The 19,373-nt window shown below is 40.7% G+C and overlaps 1 protein-coding gene across 2 annotated transcripts in view; it reads left to right on the forward strand.

The window, feature by feature from the left end:
- The first annotated feature begins 2,582 nt into the window (after positions 1 to 2,582).
- Positions 2,583 to 19,373, forward strand: part of MDN1 (midasin AAA ATPase 1) — a 90,038-nt gene continuing 73,247 nt past the window's right edge. The window contains exons 1-17 of one of the 2 annotated variants that reach the window (XM_028722980.2): positions 2,583 to 2,842; positions 6,317 to 6,543; positions 7,536 to 7,760; positions 8,385 to 8,492; positions 8,606 to 8,798; positions 10,197 to 10,412; positions 10,973 to 11,104; positions 11,787 to 11,890; positions 12,606 to 12,720; positions 13,543 to 13,733; positions 14,010 to 14,091; positions 14,550 to 14,645; positions 15,693 to 15,805; positions 16,108 to 16,256; positions 16,350 to 16,410; positions 17,148 to 17,353; positions 18,664 to 18,767. In XM_028722980.2, the coding sequence (XP_028578813.2) occupies positions 2,744 to 2,842; positions 6,317 to 6,543; positions 7,536 to 7,760; positions 8,385 to 8,492; positions 8,606 to 8,798; positions 10,197 to 10,412; positions 10,973 to 11,104; positions 11,787 to 11,890; positions 12,606 to 12,720; positions 13,543 to 13,733; positions 14,010 to 14,091; positions 14,550 to 14,645; positions 15,693 to 15,805; positions 16,108 to 16,256; positions 16,350 to 16,410; positions 17,148 to 17,353; positions 18,664 to 18,767 (2,421 nt within the window). In that variant the 5' untranslated portion in view covers positions 2,583 to 2,743. The remainder of the gene's footprint in view (positions 2,843 to 6,316; positions 6,544 to 7,535; positions 7,761 to 8,384; positions 8,493 to 8,605; positions 8,799 to 10,196; positions 10,413 to 10,972; positions 11,105 to 11,786; positions 11,891 to 12,605; positions 12,721 to 13,542; positions 13,734 to 14,009; positions 14,092 to 14,549; positions 14,646 to 15,692; positions 15,806 to 16,107; positions 16,257 to 16,349; positions 16,411 to 17,147; positions 17,354 to 18,663; positions 18,768 to 19,373) is intronic. The other variant, XM_028722981.2, reaches the window with a different exon arrangement.

Raw genomic sequence — 19,373 nt, forward strand, 5'->3', positions numbered from 1 at the left:
GCCCAGTGCTTTTTCTGCGGGTACTCAAGGGTACGCAGTACCAACACCTTTCCTTACAAATGTTAAAAGTGTGGCACTTATTGTAACAACTTCATGGCGAGTACCAACACCTTTTTCCTATTTTATTTTTTTAAAACCAAAAGCACTGCTTATGTCACAGTACACATTGCAAGCCTACGCTTGTCTACTCAGAAGTAAGCCCTGATGAATTCAGTGGAACTTACATGTAAAGGAGTAAGGCCCACTGGGTACAGTGGAGCTTCTGAAGAAAGGTGCAAGGTCGCACTATTACCGTAAGTCTTCAAGGTGCTGCTAGATTATTTGCTGTTGGTGTAAGTAATAGACCTAAAATGAGCAACGGTTCAGCATTTTTAAAAAAGGTATCTAGCAATCCATCTTTCATCTCCTAGGTAAAGGGGAAGGGAAAAGGATGACTGAAGTTGGCTGTTGGATAATTTTTTGTGGTTTTGGAAACTCAGCAAATAAGATAAGACCTTTGCAACTGAATTTTATGTATGCTTTCTCAGCAGAAAGCCCTGGAGTTCAATGTGACATACTGTCATGTAGTGTATAGCTGCTATAGCACATACAGTTAATTACATCTTGTACCAACTAGTGGTTAAAAAGATTGATTGTAAATTTTCAGATCTCCTTTGACCTAAAAAGTTAACTCTGTCATTTGTTGGCTTTGTTCTAGCTATCCCATATAGTTTTTAAGGTTCATTACAACAGCAATACTTTTGATAGCAGCAACTTTGTCTTTTGGCATACAAACTTGTTTGCATGCAACAAAGTGCTTTTGGCCACTTCCATTTAAGGTGCTCTGTGCAATCTAACCCTTTGTATATTTATTTGGGACTTAGTCTGAATAAACTCCACTCAACTTTATCCCTGGTATGTGTGTTTAAGATGGCAGCTGTGCGGTCCTGTCCTGTGCAGGTTTAGGTGTGTCAGGGATTGTTGCCTAGAAATAATGGACTTGTAAGCTTGATTTTCCATAAGACTTGCTGGGCTGTTGATGTTTTGTCCCCCGAACACAGGCCCTGCTATTCAGTACAGTATAGTGCTAGAGGGCCACAAACCTGAGTATTTTCATGCCGTTTTCAAACTATTCCCACCCCCCTTGAAAACCTATTTACGGCGTGTGCCGCAATCAGGGAAAACATAGAAAAGATGATTCACAGATGGTATCTAACACCAGAAAAACTGAACAGGATATACAAGATTGGTAGCGGGGTCTGCTGGAGGTGTAAAGTAAAGGAGGGTAATTTCATGCATATGTGGTGGGCCTGCGAGGATATTAAAAAATTCTGGGATACCATATACAACGAGTTAAAAAAAAATATTAAAATACACATTTCCAAAAAGACCAGAGGCCTTTCTATTAGGCATCATAGGAGAGGAGATTAAGAAAGAAGATGTAATTTTGTTCCAGTACTCAACAGCAGCGGCCAGACTGCTAATTGCTCAAAAATGGAAAAGCACGAGCACCCCAACGATGATGGAATGGCAAAATAAGCTATATGACTTCTTTGAATTGGCAAATATGACGCAGAAAATCAGAAACCAAAAGAATACAAAGTTAAGGGATGATTGGGCTAAATTTATGGCATATATAGAAAGAAATTACGAAAACATACCAACTATAGTTGGTTTATTATAAAACTTTCGATGTTTCAAGTTACTAAACAACAACAGCTGTAAAAATAGAATCTTGGAAAAATTAGGAATCCGGAATCAAGAGGGATGGAAGTCGAATTGTATGTTGTCTTGTTTTTTCTCTACTTTTTTTCTCTTTTTCACTTTTTCTTTTTTCTTTCTCTTTTTTCTACATCTATTTACTTTTGTTATGTGTATGCATTAAACGAAACTTAATAAAAAAAAGAAAAGAAAAAAAAAAGAAAACCTATTTCTCTCCTCGCTCTAACAGAAACTGATGTAGCTCCATCTAACTGGGAAAAGGTTTTGTTGCTGTTGTTTATCAGCACACTTTTATTTGTTTTAGTTACAGGTAGGTAGCCGTGTTGGTCTGCCTAGTCGAAACAAAATAAAATAAAACAATTCCTTCCAGTAGCACCTTAGAGACCAACTAAGTTAGTTATTGGTATGAGCTTTCTTCTTAGCTGGTCTCCGAGGTGCTACGGTCACGACTGGACCTAATGGTCAGGGGTCCCTTTACCTTTACTTTTTAAGGTGCTACTGGAAGGATTTATTTTATTTTTTTTGTTTTGTTTTGTTTGTTTGTTCGGAAGTAAGTCCCAATGGGATGTTCCCAGTGCTTTAAAGCCCAAACGCCCTGCAACCGCCGCGTTTCTGTTTTTATCTAACCTAAACCCGGCTTTTGAGGGACTTGGCGCAAAAACCCCGCGCAACTTCAGCCTACAGCGAAGGAGAGGAGGGAAATCCTATTTATCCCAGTGCGCAACGCTCTAAACTATGCAGAGAGTTGCTACGAAGGTAAGTCGCCGTGCATGCTGGGATGAGTAGTTTTTGTGCGTGTGTGTCTCTGCAAGAGGCGGGTGAAAAAGCAAAGGCCGAGACCATCCCTCCTCCGCCTTGGTTTGTCGCCGGGAGATGACGCGGCGTATACACGGGGAAAACGAAAGTCGCTCTCCTTCCCCACGTGTCGCGCAGCAGCAGCGGGTGGCGGAGGGCGCTAGCTGGCTGCATCCGCGCGCGCACGCCCACCGCCCGTTACCTCGGTCCCGGGGCGGAGGGGAGCTGCTCCGGGAAAGCCGAGGCAATGGAGCACCTGCGTCTCAGCCTGGCGGCTCCGCTGCAGATGGTCGCGCAGAGGAACGAGAGGAGCAGCGGCGAGCTCAGCAGGTTCCTCGCCAAACAGGTGGGAGAGCAACAATAGCGGCGGCGGCGCCCTCTTCGCCCTCCGCAGTCGTGGGGGGAGGGCGGTGATGGACATGGAGCTGGGGGAGGGGGCAGCCAGGCAGCCTTTGCCTGGGGCTGGCCGTCCATCTTCGCTGGCTCGACCCCCCTCCCCGCGCGCGCCGTCTCTTCAAAGTGCCTTGTGGGCGGAGGGGGTGATCTGGCTGGAGAAGGAGAGGGAGCAGAGCTGGGTCTTCTTGCCTTCTTTGTTTTCTCATGGTGGCGGGAGGTGGGGAGGAAAGGAGGCGAGATTGCGGCACAGTCCCTTCCTTGAGCCTCCCAGCGCTTTAAAAGCCCCAAGCAGAGTGGAGATGGTTTAAATTTGTAAAGAGACTCTCTGGATCGCCGAGGAGCTTCGTCTGTTTGTATTGCCTGTTGTTTTTTTATTTTTGTTTTTAAGAATATACTTTGGCACAATCCTATCTGTTTACTTAAAGTGTTGTGTTTTGTTTTCCCAACTGCAAGGAAATGCTGCCTTGTTCAAATGTATATCCATACTTGGAAGATTTCTCACTTCGTTGCTGTAAAGTTGATACTTCTCTGCTTACAAATTTGCAATACTGTACACACACGCCTCCACCATTGAGTTTGGGTAGTTGAAAAATACTGTTAGCCCCTCCTGTAAATGAATTCTTATACCACTTAAAGGAGTGTGTGTGTGTGTGTGTGTGTGCAGGGCCGAAACTAGGCTTTCTGTCACCAGGCAAAGACCCTGGCAACCCCCCCCCCCCCCATATATTTGTTCATAAAGGTCATGACAAGTAGTTTGAAAGAGGCTGGAGAAGAGTTAGTTTCTCCAAATAGTAAAATTTTCTGTGTGTGTGTATCTGGCTTTCATTCAACCTCAAAAGAGTAATAGATCATTTGAGGAATTCGAAGAAGTATTATGACTATGATCAAAGGGAAGAGATACTGACACACACACACCCTTTGACTATGGCCCTGGTGTGTGTGTGTGTGTGTGTGTGTGTGTGTGTGTGTATGTAGGTACTTCTAGTCCCATTCAAAAAACTTCTAATCATGGAGAAATAAATTATTTTGGTAATCTGCACGAACAAAAAGATTTAGGACTGATTCAGTTTGTTGCAAAGTTGTAAGTGGAAAGCACATCAGTATGTGGCGAAATATGAAAGTCTTGTGTAGGTCCCCATGTCTCAGATCACATACATGATATACAATTTTTGCATATCAAAATGAATGCATGTATTGTATGGTTATGGAGCCTGAGACTGCTGGTGATTTTCACTATTTACTCCATCCTCAACAAAGTGCTTTTTGTGTATTAAAAGAGAGACTAATGTTTGAAGGCCTGTGGATTACAAAGCTCTGTAAAGATGAGGGGTCATAATTCAATTTTAGTACAGCATTTTAGTTTCTCTTCATACTGGCATTAACTCTTTAGTAAATTTGGAGTTGCTTAATTTGGAGCTTAATTTGGCTTGCTTTAAAATTAAACACTATTAATATAAGGGGGAGCTAATTTAACTAATAGGACACGGACACGGGTGGCGCTGTGGGTAAAAGCCTCAGCACCTAGGGCTTGCCGATCGAAAGGTCGGCGGTTCGAATCCCCGCGGCGGGGTGCGCTCCCGTTGCTCGGTCCCAGCGCCTGCCAACCTAGCAGTTCGAAAGCACCCCCGGGTGCAAGTAGATAAATAGGGACCGCTTACTAGCGGGAAGGTAAACGGCGTTTCCGTGTGCGGCTCTGGCTCGCCAGATGCAGCTTGTCACGCTGGCCACGTGACCCGGAAGTGTCTCCGGACAGCGCTGGCCCCCGGCCTCTTGAGTGAGATGGGGCAAACAGATTTCAAGCTTTGTAGCAAATTGGTTACAGCAACAACAAATTATTTTTACAGCTTGCTTAATCCATCTCTCATTGTTTTACTATAGAGCTTGAGCAGACATTTGGGCAAAGGTTATCTGCTCTCTTTGGACCACAGAGCGCTGTTCTTGTTTACAAGGGCCCCCTTGTTTTATGTAGCACTTTTCTGAGTAGCCACATCCCATCACTGTGATCCAAATGTAGTTTGCAGTGTTGTTTCAGGAAAATATATCTCATTGGGTACAAAACCTTCCATCAGATTTGTACCATAGTGTTTAAAGAGAACTGATTCATGTGCCCGTTGAAAAGTAGTTCATTAGAAATGATTTTACAAGGTTGGAATTTGTTTTGGAGGTTTTTTTTGTCAAAAGATTCAAAGATTTTCAAGGAATGAAAATAAAAGTTATCTACATCTTTCCTAATTCTGTTATGTTACTCTTTGTAGGGCTAGAAATTTCTTCCCTAACTACTGTCCTTGGGACTTTTTAGATTAAGCTGTCATAGATCTTTAGGCACTCATTTTGTACAATACTTTGACTGGGGTGGGAAACCCATAACCCTCCAGATGTTGAGTCCCATTAGCTTCCGCCAGCATGGCCAGTGCTCAGGGATGATGGGAACTGGAGTCCACATGGATCCCCATCCATGTTCTAAGGGTCTCTGTGTTGAATTTCTAAGAGCCTAGAGAGGCCCACTATATTTATAAGCCAAATTCCTATATTTGTAATCTTGAATTAAAAAAATGAGGAGAGGGGTTATATTCCTTATGTAGTGTACACTGATAACTTGGTTTATTGGAGTCAGAAGGTTGTTAAGAGACATGGGATACTCTAGTTCACTGCCCCCTCCCCAATTCCAAGGCAAATGGTGTTTGCAATTGTTCATGTGTATGACACAGTCTGATACCACCCTATAGTAAAGTCACATTGTGTTTTCTTTCTTTTTTATTCAGGGTGGGTTAGAAAAACACTTTAAAACTATTTTAGGAACAAGGAAGGATGGAATTGGCAGTTTGCTTTCCTTAAAGGAGCTGTAAATTAACTTTGTGCACATTTTTGTTTCTTTTTGTGTGATGGCATGCCTGGCAGCGACCATCAATTTAAAGGTCTGCAAGAAAAGTAACTTTAAGTTTTTAACAGCTTATAAGGAGCAACCCAACAACCATGGCTGCCAGTCACTCCTTTTAGAAAGGCTTGTTCTAAAGTCTCTCATAGTAGAATGAATAAAGGAGGAACAGCAGAAATGTTTATGTTACACTAAGTGTAAAATACCTTTCCCTCCCATTCTTGCTTTCTACATTCTTCTTCAGCTCTTCTTCCTAGCTTTATCCTATTTCTGTGGGGGTTTAGAAAAATCTTTTTCATCCCTTTTTGTTGTACTTCTAAGGCAGTTTTCTTCAACCTTGGATTCCCAGATACTGTTGGACTTCAACACCCATCATCCACAGCCAGCTTAGGCAATGGTCAGGAATGATGGGAGTTGTAGTCCAACAATGTCTGGGAATCCAAGGTTGAAGAATGTTGCTCTAAAGTCTCTTCTATACACAACTTGACTTGTACTGCAGTAGAATGCGGGGGGGGTGTCACTCTTTACTGAGCATCTCTTTGTTTTCAGATCTGGAGTCAGCAGGACCGTCAGTACATCCTCAGTGCCTTAGCACAGTTACTGTTGGATAAAGAATGCACACTCCTAATTGGCCGTCAGTTTCGTCCAATCTTGCTCGATTTGATGGAAAGAAATGCAGAAATAATTAAATCCAGTGGCCAGATCAACCATGATCTTCATGAGAGACTCTGTGTGGCAATGAGCAAACTTATTGGTGATCATCCAGATGTGATGCCGTAAGTCAGTAGATGTCTGGGATTAAGTTTTGCTTTCATGGGGAATTGATTGGTGGACAAGCTGAGGGTTGGTGCACATGGCAGCCAAGCATGGTAGCCAGTTCAGGTTGGATTTACATTCATACAGTCATGAGTAGTGAGCCCAATTTCCATGATCCATATCCCTTTTTGAGGTGTGCTGCAGGAATTTGCAATTGTGCATACCTTTTGTATCACATGTCAAGGGTATCTGCTTGGCTAATTGTTTTAAATCAAGGCCTTGTATTCTATTACATGCTCAATTCAGCAATTACTGAATAGCAACTAAAGCTGCTGTTGGGTGCACATTCACTTGGAAGTGAGCCATACTTTTGACTAAAAATGCATAGGATTGGACAATAAGGGTGATGAAACCCAGGCTTCAGTTTAGAGGAAAACAAAGATTGAATGGCAGTTAGACCTGCATCTTCTTTAACATAAAGGGGTGTGGATGTGTGTATTTGCTTCAGTGAGAGAGTTTTAAGTGAAAGCTGCTTTTGACAGATGCCTGTATTAGATTAGAAGTAACACTTTTATCCAGGGAGTTTTGAGTAACATGCATACTGTTCCTATCTTGCTACTAGTGAGATCAGAGCTGGGTCTACATCAAGTATCTTCAGGCTATTGTTTGAATATCAAGTCCAGAATACTACTTCCAACCAGTTGTCCCTACCCCACCCCACTCACAGAGCTGGCAGGCTGACCTTAATCTCTGATAAACTAAGGAACTGAAAAAAGTGGTGATGGGTTTCAATTTCTCCATTTTTATTAAAACGCAACTTGCTGAAAAGAAGACCATAACTTTTCTTAGGGCCTATTTTTTCCCCAATTTCTTTCCAAGTTCAGAAAAGCTTAGCAGTCTTATTTGTGTCAGGACTTTAATAGGTAAGCATCTGCTTCATTAGATGAGCTAAAACCTCACTGTTCTAGCTAGGTACATTTACATTTGCTTTCAATATCTTCATTTCATGTAGATTTGCTTTGAGATACTTTAAGGATACTTCACCAGTGTTCCAAAGACTGTTTCTGGAGAGCTCAGATACAAATATGGTTCGATATGGGCGACGACGAATGAAGTTAAGGGATCTCATGGAGGCAGCCTACAAATTCCTCCAAAAAGAACAGGCTGTATTCAGAGAGTTATGGGACTGGAGTGTGTGTGTCCCTTTACTGAGGAGTCATGATACTTTAGTTCGATGGTAAGTTTAATTTTCGTTTAATTTTATATGTCACTTTCAGTGTGTAGTGGGGACTATTTTATTTCTGTCTTACTAATACCTCATGGGGAAAGTAAGGTACAGCAATAAGGGCAGAGAATGACTTGGCCACATTTGAGTTGGATTTGAAACCTACAGTATGGTTACTGGACTACATTAGACCTCTTATTGACAAGAAGAGCAGTTTCTTGCAAGAGATTGAGGCTAAAATTGCCGGAGTCGAATATGAAGAAAGATTGATTTGGTCATATTGGGTGTATTTTCTTCGAACCTTCTACTACTCCTCAATTTTCAGGCCCATTAACCCCACACTAAATTGTGAGACCTACATCCAATTTCTTTGTTTTTTGTCCTGTTCCATCACTCTTCTCTTACAAATGCAATAACCATAAGGCAGAATGAAAATGGTGATAGTGCCATTGGTGTGGCCCACTTTAAGTTGGCACATAGACCTGTGCATCAGTGGCCAAATCATTTATTGAAGACCAGTGATCAAACAGAGACCATTTGAAGGGACAGAATAGCCTTTTGTTGTCCTTCTCTGAAAGAAACCTAGTTCTATAGACTTTAAGATGTAACAGTACTTGAGCTGTCTTCGCTTCTTAGGTATACTGCCAGTTGTCTCGCACTGGTTACGTGCATGAATGATGAGCATCGGTTATCCTTCCTGAAGAAGATATTTAATCCAGAAGAGTTAATACATTTCAGACTTAAGTAAGTTTCCCCCCAAGATGTCTTTGTGTGTGTGTTTTCAGTTAATATTTTACATGGTAGATTTGTCTCCCATTTGTTCAAAACATTGAAAGATGCACATTTTTGACTGATAGGCTACTGGAGGAATCACGGATGCAGAATGTTGAGTGTGCCCTTGTCTTGGCCAACCCAGACGCAACCTTTTGGAACAAAGAAGAGGAGTTGCGGTACACTCAGGGAGAACTCGTATCTGCTGACCTCTCTGCACAGGTTGTAGCAGTATGTGGTGTTCTGCTCCCTAGACAACAGTTTGGACCAGGAGAAAATGTAAGTAAAGGACTGATACGTAAATTAAATTCTTTGGCGCTGATCCTGATCTACCTTTTGCCTACCCCAGCTCTAGGAGATTTCTCTCTGAAAAGAGAGGAATCCTGGGCCTTTGTTTCCCTCAGAATTTCTACGTAGTGCTACTTTAAGCATTGATTAAAATCCTGTCCTTCAGTTTTAAGGCAAAAACAAACAAACAAGTTTTGTGTAAAAGTTTCTGCAAAATAGTATCCTTCCCTTTATAGATGGAATACACTTTACAGTTTAAGAGCAAGAGCCTTTGAAATCTCCGGTCCCGTTCCTGATCCATGCCTCTGTGTGTGTGTTTTCTCCTCCCTTTTTGATATCCACAGGCTTGGATGTTAAGTAACATAGAAATCATGGTCTCATTTATCTGTATGAAGTATGCCAAAGGGGATAAGACAGTTCTTTCCATACAGCTCTCTTCGTTACCAAACAGTCTGCTTCAGAAGGATTTAGAGTGTTGGTGAAAATCACCTTGTACTTTCTGACTGGTGAGAATCTCTGCTAGATCCTAAGGCAGAGATATCACTGTGATCTGACAATAGTGTTTAATACGTGGAGCAAAATACCTTACTTTCTGTCACTCCAGGTATGCAGCTGGCACTCCATGTATTCTGATGTCTTAACATAGGGCAATTTCATACATAGAAACATATGAAGAACACAACTTCAAACATAAGTGAAATTCTGAACATAAGTTGAATAAAATTATGCTCTAGAGACTTAATAGGCACAGCTAAAATCATACAAGAATGGCTGGCTCTCTACAAAGTAGAAAGATTTTAAAAGTGTCACTATTAGTCTTACTAATAATATAGGAAAAATGACCAATTATGAGTTTCACAAAATAGCCTGTTGGGTTTTGCTTTTTTTTTTACTGAAGATTCCTTAGTGTGTGTGGTGCAATTGCCTGGTTTGGGCCGGTGTACTGTATATGTATTTAAAATGAATCACAATTTTGAGCATATGCTAAAGTAAGCTGTATCTTTGAAATAACAATAATAAAATGATACATTAACTTGCCATTAAACATGGCCATTGTCCCTCTTCTGGTTAAAACAGCAGCTTCAGAGTGGGGTGATTGGTCCATATTTATCTCACCCCCTGAAGCTGCTATTTGTTCCTGAAGGTACTATTGCAGTAAATGGCACCTTGGAGCAGGGTAAGTGGAACACTTAAGTTTGGTGGGAGGAAGAAAGTGCAAGGGTTTAAATCCCCCTTTAAAAATGGGGGTGGAATGGGGACATGGGTGTGTGTGGCTCTGGGATGCGTAAAAAATGGTAGCTTAGCAAATTTGTAACTTGTATTTCACATTTCTCCACAGTACTTTCACCCAGTATTATCAGTTGAAAGCATTGCCTTCTCTTGTCTCAGCAGGAGACCATCCTGAACCAATTTGTGTTGGTGAAATCTTCCTGCACAAATCTTCAAAATCTCGCTATGGCTGTAGCTTCACAAAATGCAGTGTTACTCGAAGGACCAGTAGGTTGTGGCAAAACATATCTTGTTGAATACTTGGCAGCCGTTACGGGAAGGATAAAGCCACCTCACATTCTGAAAGTCCAGCTAGGAGATCAGACTGATAGTAAGGTAATGGAAAATGCATTTTAGTTTTCACTTGCAGTTTGCAGTTTTTTATTACAAAGTTAATTGCCTTGCAGAAACTGACTGCGTTCAGATGTAATGATAAGCCAAAAACCATGTCTTACTATGGAATTAGCAATGTGCACACTTCAGAAATCCCTCTTGCTGCATTCCTTCCCTAGTAAAACATGAGCAAGACTATAGATTACTGGGATGCCTGAAGCAGCCACTATTGGGGCTTTGCTTTAGGTCATGGGTTGTTTGGTGAGGGTTATCTCACTGGCTCAAACACCACAGTAATCCAAAATCATGATTTTTGCTCCCTCTCATACTAAGAGAGGGCACAGCAAGAATGATTTGGCAGTGCTTGTTCCCACTGAACTTATCATAGCTGCTGAAGCTATATCTGGCAATATTTATATTTGGTAGCGTACCCAGTATGGAAGAAAGCAAATAGAAATAAATACATACCTCATAAACCTTATCGTTCAGTAAATATTTGAAGACACTTTGTAAAGTTATATGGACATTATTTAAAAATCTTGCTTGCTTTTTCTTCTTCGTAGACCTTACTGGGCATGTATCGTTGTACAGATGTACCAGGGGAGTTTGTGTGGCAACCTGGGACCCTGACCCAAGCAGTCAGCAAAGGGCACTGGATACTCTTGGAGGATATTGATTATGCTCCTCTGGATGTGGTATGTAGCTGTGCTTTCTAGAGGTAGTCCATAACTACCTGGGGTGAGAGGCACAGGTATCTTTTTTGGAAGTCATGTTTTGTAACCAAAGCAAAGGAAACTTAAGGGCACTGGATAAAAGAAAGCAAAAGTTCTCCCCAAAAAGTTATCATGGTTCTCAATTCCCAGTGTATTTTCTTCTTTGTGGGCAGTGATTTTTGGGGACACTTGTTACAAACTACTGAATGGATCCTGTCTGTATCTGCTATTCACTGGTTCTCTTATACACCCACCTCCCCACAATCTAGAACTGGAATGTATATGTAAAAGGCTGCTTATTGGGAATGAGATTTCTAACATTTCTTGTAACATATTTGGTCACCAGCAGAGGTGAAACACATTGTTTCATGCACTGTTTGACTGCTGTTAAGTCTTTTTGGTTGTTGTCATTGATATAAGGTGGGGCATCAAGATAGCCTCATGCGTGAGAACATGGCATTACAATGAAGCTTCCTTAGATTTTTTATTTTTTTCTACTGCTATAGCACCACATTCTATGTATGTCCTGCCCAAAAGCAATTTTGGGAAGGGTTCAATGAGTTAAGGTGAGAAAGTCCTGTTATATGAGTGGGATTCTTTCTGTGGTGCTCTACATCCTGGTCATTGAAATTGTATTCTGTGGTTTTTTCCCCTTATTCCTTAGATCTCTGTATTGATTCCTCTTCTGGAAAATGGAGAACTGTTGATTCCTGGGCGAAGTGACTGTATAAAAGTAGCTCCTGGGTTCCATCTTTTTGCAACGAGAAGGTAGACTGTGTAGCTTTGTTAACACAAGGAAAACTCTTAGCACATGAATCCTTTTGGCAGTGACTAGACAATAGTCATAAATATAGGAATGGGGGGGGGGATCCAGAATTTAAATTGTGTGCATATATAAAGGTGACATGATTTTTGAATTATAAGTATATGAGCACTCCTTTGCTATTTCTTTTGCAATTTTCCATATTAAGAAATAGAAAATCATCTTCTGGAAAATGATAGCTAGGAGCGTGAGATTATTTTGAAACCTAATACAACTCCTTCCCCTGGAATATAAGTGAAAACTAAGCTTGATAAGAGGAGTTACCAAGCAGCCATATTGAAACATCATCACTTGGCCTTAATCTGTAATATGCAGATAATAACATCCTGTCTTTATGCTTATTGACATTATACATGTATGAAGTGTGCTTTGCACATAGAACGTGCTTTTTGTCGTTTTGCTTAGCCTGCGGGATACAGCTGCCCCATAAGCAATTACTTAGCATTTCATTATTTAAAGACTGTAAAGTGGAAGAATGACAATTGGACAATTGTAGATGGTGAATTCATGTTTCTTGTATTGATGATGTTGGGACTTTGATTCCCTTAGCTGGTTGTAGAGCTGCAGCGAAAGAACCTTACAGAACCCTTGAACTTATTCTTTTCTGCACTATAATACTTCTAATGCTTCAATTAACTTGTTCTTTGATTTTTAATCTAGACTCTTCAGTTATGGTGGTGGTTGGTACAAACAGCAAAACAGCCATGCTGCTCTTCTAGATAAATACTGGACAAAAATTAAGCTGAATAATATGCCTAAAGCTGAACTCAGAGAGGTAAATGGTATCAGAAAGAGAACTCTTACTTTGTGAACTGATGGCAAAGAGTTTTCATTTAAAAACAAGTGAAAGTAGTCCTAATTTTTGTAGAAGAGGTTGAAACTGTGTCTGTTCCCTTTTCCCCACGTGGCTGTGAGGAGAAGTTTAAAAGCATCTGTGTTTAGTTAACCATGGTTTCTTGTGTTGTCCGAGCCAAAAAACTGGGAGGGAGTTAGTCTCGTATACGTCTCACCAAATCATAGTTTAGCATGATGTCCAAACACAGTCCATTACATGAAAGAAGTTTGTATCCATTCCATAATGGAATGCTTGCTGCTTTGTGCTTCTGCAAGAGAAACAGATTGACGTTGCTGGATTGACTTAACCCGACTGTCCAGCTATGACTTCATATGAAATCATCTTAAATTGTTATTGCCATTTCCTCAGCGTAGTATAGCCTGCAGGTTTCCCATATGCATCTTGTTGACCACAGTGAGAACAAAAAACCTGGACTAGATGGGCCGTTTGCCCAATCCACCAGGTTCATCTTACTGACTGACATTTCTATCTAGCAAATGAAGCCTAATATAAACTAAGAGCACCACTATATTTTACAGTGTAATTGGCATGCTAAGAAATTTTCCTTTTAAGAGAATTTCAAAGTAAAATTTGATGGTAGGCACTACCCCATGAGACCAGTCTAGGCAATTGTGCAGACTGTAAATGTATCAAATCTCTGGATTTTAAGACCATTGTCTGCATAGACAAAACTCAATGAGTTATATAATCCTTGGAACACTGTAAAATATTTACTTCAGCTAATGTTATTATATTTTTCAGATTCTTCAGAGGAGGTATCCTAAACTTGCTGTAGTAATTGATCGCTTGTTAGAGATTTATGTTGAGCTTACTGGTGATAAACATCTATCGCAAAGCCATATCGCAGGCGATGAAAACATAATGGAAGACGCATCACACTTAACCGAAAACAAAAAAAGCCTGAGCTTAGAAGGCAGAGAGTTATCTCTGAGGTATTTTAATATGCAATTAAGCTGATGGATATTTGAGTTTGGGGGAGGCAAATTATCTTTGGACTACTGCTCTCTAGTGTGTTGGAGGCCATTTGCTCTGTTCTTAATTGAAATTCCTAGGCATTAATTGAATGAAAATTTGGAGAGTTGGCGCTTAAAAAAAATAGCCATGCAATTAATGAAGCGAGACTAGCACTTTTAGCAGTGTGCAGCTGAGGAAAGTTAAATGAAGGACTACTGTTGAGCTGCTTCACATCACTTATTTTCTTGTGTTAGGGACTTGCTGAATTGGTGCAACAGGATCGCTTACAACTTTGATAGTTCTTCTTCCTCTACTGCACTGAACATTTTTCATGAGGTACGTGTCAAACTGTTCCCTGTTTTTTAGAGTGATGTTGACCTATTCCTTAAAATGTAAAAACCAGGTTGCAGTTGGAATATGAACAGGGGGCTGGTTCTGGTGTTGGAAATTTTCCTTGAGGGTCAATCTAACTAGACCTGCTGCTTCGCAATGGGTGATTCACAGGAATGGTTGCATAAATCACACTAGGAAGAGGCAGCTGTTGTTGGGGACATGCCAGGTCCCACAGCTGTTACACCAGGAATTCCATTATGAAGAGAGCTGAAATGTCTGAATTGGCTCATTCTCGTTTTCCTCATGGAGGCATACTAGCGATACATTGCATGAAGCTCAGTTGTATATTTTGACTACAGTGAACTCAGGTATGGAAGAAAAGTAGAATCTCTGATTAAATATCAAATTAACTTGAACTTTCTGTCTGTCTGTCTCTCCCTCCTGCCACGCTATTTTGACAGGCATTGGATTGTTTCACAGCTATGCTGTCCAAGCAAGAAAGTAGACTGAAGATGGCAGAAATCATTGGAAGCCAACTGAACATTTCCAAGCATAAGGTAGACTGGAAGAGTTCACACACATACTGCATTGTGTAATAAATACCCCTTTTGTCAAGGAGGGGGAAAAATAGTTTCATTTCCCCTTCACTGCCAAGAAATAATTAAATGATATAACTGGATAGTGTCCACTCTTGTTTTTCTTCTGAAAGAAGAAAGCCACATGTAACATGGCTGAAATTGGGTGTAGGGATCATGCACATGCACATCGCCACTGGTGCAAGATTCCATTGCCTGATTTGAGGCAGCAGCTCTCCTCCTGCAACCATAGGCTTCACTAGGAGGCGCCCAACCCTTTGGAGGGAAAAAGTGGCTGCAGGGAGGAGGAGTGAAAGAGAAAGTTTGGTTGCATGAGCTGACTTCCGTTCATGTAACCACTGAATACAGCCCAAAGGCCTTGTTCTCACATCACCATAGTTAATAGTTCACTGTAACCATGATGATCTTGGCCATTTGAATCCTGCCCACTCACACTTGGAGGAAGCAAGTGTTACATTCAAATGAGGGGTCATAGTTTGTTTTGTTCCCAGCAAATTACTGTAGCTAAGGTTGTTCTTGACTTGCTGATCATGGTTTGAAGCAAAGCAAACCATGGCCTCTGGTTTAGACATAATGCTAAGCAGGGAATGTGGTCTGCTTGCTCCCTGCTATCATGAGGAGAGGGGGGGAAACATACAACCCAGAAAGGCACATTCACAATAAACTATTTACTATGCTTTTCAGTTGTACAGTGGTACCTCAGGTTACATACGCTTCAGGTTACAGACTCCGCTAACCCAGAAATAGTACCTCTGGTTAAGAACTTTGCTTCAGGATGAGAACAGAAATCGTACTCAGGCGGCGCGGCAGCAGCAGGAGGCCCCATTAGCTAAAGTGGTGCTTCAGGATAAGAACAGTTTCAGGTTAAGAACAGACTTCCGGAATGAATTAAGTACTTAACCGGAGGTACCACTGTATTGCACAACTGCATATGGCAAAGGACTACATCATGTGTTTCTTTTTAGTAAGCTGAGTTCAGTATGTATGCTCTTTATTTATTTACTCTAGACTGAATACTACTGTCAACTTTACAAACCAGAAATTACAATAAGGGAGCAAGAGGTCTCTGTGGGAAGAGTCCAGCTCTTACGGAAGCAAATTCATGCGCTTCTTGTGCAAAGGTATTGATGCGTTTGTTTGTTTGTTTGTTTGTTTGTTTATATTTTAAAATTACTAAGCCACCCTTCAACCAGATGGACTACAGGTTGATGTCCAATAGTGCACTTTTTAAATGTGCTTGTAACTTTAAAATTCCATGCCATCATTTTTACTGATGTCTCATTTAGCTGTTGTTGTTTTTTTTTGAAACCTGGTAATAGAGATTATATTTGTAGAATTAGTGAATCAAATGCACTTGGAGATGTTTAGCACATAGCATTAGAGCATTGCTAACAGAAGATTTTACCCTTTCATGTATTGGCAGAAAAAAGCAGACCTTTGCTCCCACACGTCCATCATCCGTATTAATTGAGCAGCTGGCTGTGTGTGTTGACAAAGGAGAGCCTGTGTTATTGGTGGGTGAAACGGGGACAGGCAAAACATCTACTGTTCAATACCTGGCCCACATTACAGGTAAAATATAGTATAATATGGGGACTTTGACCAGGATTCTAGAAAAGGTTTGAGAAGTGCTTCAGTGTGTTTTCTGTGTTTTATTTCTTCAAGGGCACCGTTTGAGGGTTATCAACATGAATCAGCAGAGTGATACTGCAGATCTCCTAGGGGGGTGAGTGTCTAATAATTCTGCAAATTGCTGTTGGCAACTGCATCAACAAATCATTTTTTTCACCCGTGAGTTCAGATCTTGTATTTAGTAGAAGTGTGCATGGGCCCCATTCATAAGAGTTACTGCATTCGAAAATAGAGAACCATATGGCACAGAGAAAAATACATAGATCAACATGAAATGGGGTGTGGGATTCCACGGATGGGGTAATGACATTGTACTTTGATTCTGTGAAGGAGAACCCCTACTCACTCTGATCTGCCCCCTTATCTGACACCCCTCCCTACTATTTAGTGTTATGTGTTGTGAGTTGCTGCCATGTGTGTTTATCTAGATAGGCACTTTATATTAGGCAGAAGCTGATATGCCGCTGCTTTTAGTGGGATGGCAAACAGATATTTAAAAGTACAAGGAAAAAGGAATGTTCAGTATTGGGGCAGGGAGAGATGTTGGAATGAGTGGTGCCGTGTAGCTGTGGGATGAAATTTTTGACATTTTGTGTACCTGAAAAAAAGGGTAAGTTCTCTTATATGTTTCAGCTGGTCTCTAATTTTAAGCATGTTCAAGACATCTGTTTAGTAAGGGTGTGCAGGGGCCACCAGATTCACCTTTTATCTGTTATCAGATCTGCTGAGGCTGGTTTGATTTTCACCTTGTCCGATCGTACTGAGCCTGATCTTGCCACATGTCGCTGCCAGAGTTTTCAGTTAACACGTTACTGTTTACCCAATTTACAGCTATAAGCCAGTGGATAACAAACTGATTTGGTTGCCCTTGCGAGAGTCTTTTGAGGAGCTTTTTGCACAGACGTTTTCCAGGAAACAAAACAAGACTTTCTTGGGGCACATCCAGACATGTTACAGACAGAAGCGCTGGCATGATCTTCTCAAGCTGATGCAGCATGTACACAAATCTGCCATTAATAAGGAAGCTAAAGAAAATGGTAAGACTTCCAAGTTCTTAAAATGGGCTTCTGTTTGAGGACGGGCAGGGTAGAAATCAAATAAATAAAACGAGAGATTTAAGCAGAACTTGCATTCTTAAAGTTGGGTGGACTGTGCTTCAGTGTGCATTTGGCAAGGGAGATACAGTGTACCTCGGGTTACAAACACCTCGGGTTACAAACACTTCAGGTTACAGACTCCGCTAACCCGCAAGTAGTACCTTGGGTTGAGAACTTTACCTCAGGATGAGAACAGAAATCGCGTGGCGGCGGGAGGCCCCATTAGCTAAAGTGGTACCTCAGGTTAAGAATGGTTTCAGGTAGAACGGATCTCTGGAACGAATTAAGTTCATAACCAGAGGTACCACTGTACTAGGTGTGATTTTTCTTTAGAATTCAGATATGGAGAGATCAGCAGTAGAGGGGGAAAAGCAACTTTTCTGCAGTAGAAAATAGCATTTTCTGATACATGATCCAATATCATTCCTGAAGCTTAGTGGGTGTGGATCTGATCAGTGACTTGGGTGGGAGATGCTTGGGAGTCACAGTTAAGCCTTCCTGAACTATTTAATGAACAGTCAGATAAAAGGACAGAAATAATTTAACATTCTCACACATCATCTTTGACTGAAGAGGTGAAGGTCTTGTTAAAGTTGTACAAACTTTATCCCAGCCTAATAATAATAATAATAATAATAATAATAATAATATAAGCTTGACTGCATTTTAAAGGGGAAAGCAAAAGGGGAGAAGCTTATTGTTTTGTTTGTTACTATGTTATGTATTTTTGTGTTTTCATGTTGTAAACTATCCTGTGGTCCTCAGTTGACAGGCAGTACAGAAATTTAATAAATAAATAAAGATAAATATAAAATACTGCTCTGAAGTGGAAAGAGATACAGTTTAAGTAACTAGCCTCCTAAGGCTGAATCCAGATGTGTTCAATAAAGATAACAGATTTGTGAGCATTACTTTGCTTAAACAGAGGAGGTGATTGCATATGCATTACAAAGGACTGGCACATTACTTGACCTCAAACATTACTCAGTCCATTGAATTCCAACTCATTCAGTTCATTCATTTTAATGTCCCTGTTCTGCTACTAGGATTTAAATTTCATAAAATCACTGGTCTAAAGGTGATTGTTGGATTAACTGGACTTCCACCTCAGTTTACACTATTCTCTTCGGAGCGGCTTATGTTATATTCAGAGTTGTTTTGCACTATGACAAATTCTATTATGTGGTTTCATGAACTTGAATGTTTTTATCTTATCCTACGTTTACTATAGCTTGCTCTTTTTTTTGTAGGCTCACCACTGAAGGAAAAGTGGGAAGAACTTGGTATCCGCTTAGACCATGCAAAACAACAGATGAAGATGACAGAAAATGCTCTAGTTTTTGCATTTGTAGAGGTAGTCCTTTTGTGCATAAGAGCATATTTGTCCATAAGATGCATATTAAAGTTACTTTATTAAAATAAAGTTACAGCTGCAGTTTGTTAAAGGTGCTGGGAATTACAGATCTGTGAGGGGTAAATTGCAGTCCCCAGGTTTCTTTGGAGGAAGCAGTGTGCTTTCAAATGTGTGATGTGGAACACACACACACACACACACACACACAGTTTCTGGGTTCTTTGCCTGTGGAGGCGGTCATTTGATTTCAGGCTAGCCAGGTTTCACTTAATGTCCTTGTATGATGAGCACCTTTACTCCCCTTAGTCTTGGCTGAAAATGAAGGTCAAATAGATTTCCTTGCAAGCCAGGAAGAATGAGTCCTCATTGAGGAAAAAAGTTAATGCTGCAAAGGGTTTGGTGGTAGGTAAAAAAAGTAGGTACAACTAGAAACACTTTAGAAAGGTTTGCAGATATTTAACTGTTATAGGACAAAAGCAGTTAATTAAATGAGGAGTTTCCACTCCACCAACTTGCTTAAAAACAATGTAAAAGATGGAATTCTGCTTATACCACTGTGGAATTATCTGGTCTCTCTAACTATAAATGCAGTTTTCAAAACATAGT

Source organism: Podarcis muralis, chromosome 3 (genome assembly GCF_964188315.1).
Source record: "Podarcis muralis chromosome 3, rPodMur119.hap1.1, whole genome shotgun sequence".
NCBI lineage: Eukaryota > Metazoa > Chordata > Lepidosauria > Squamata > Lacertidae > Podarcis > Podarcis muralis.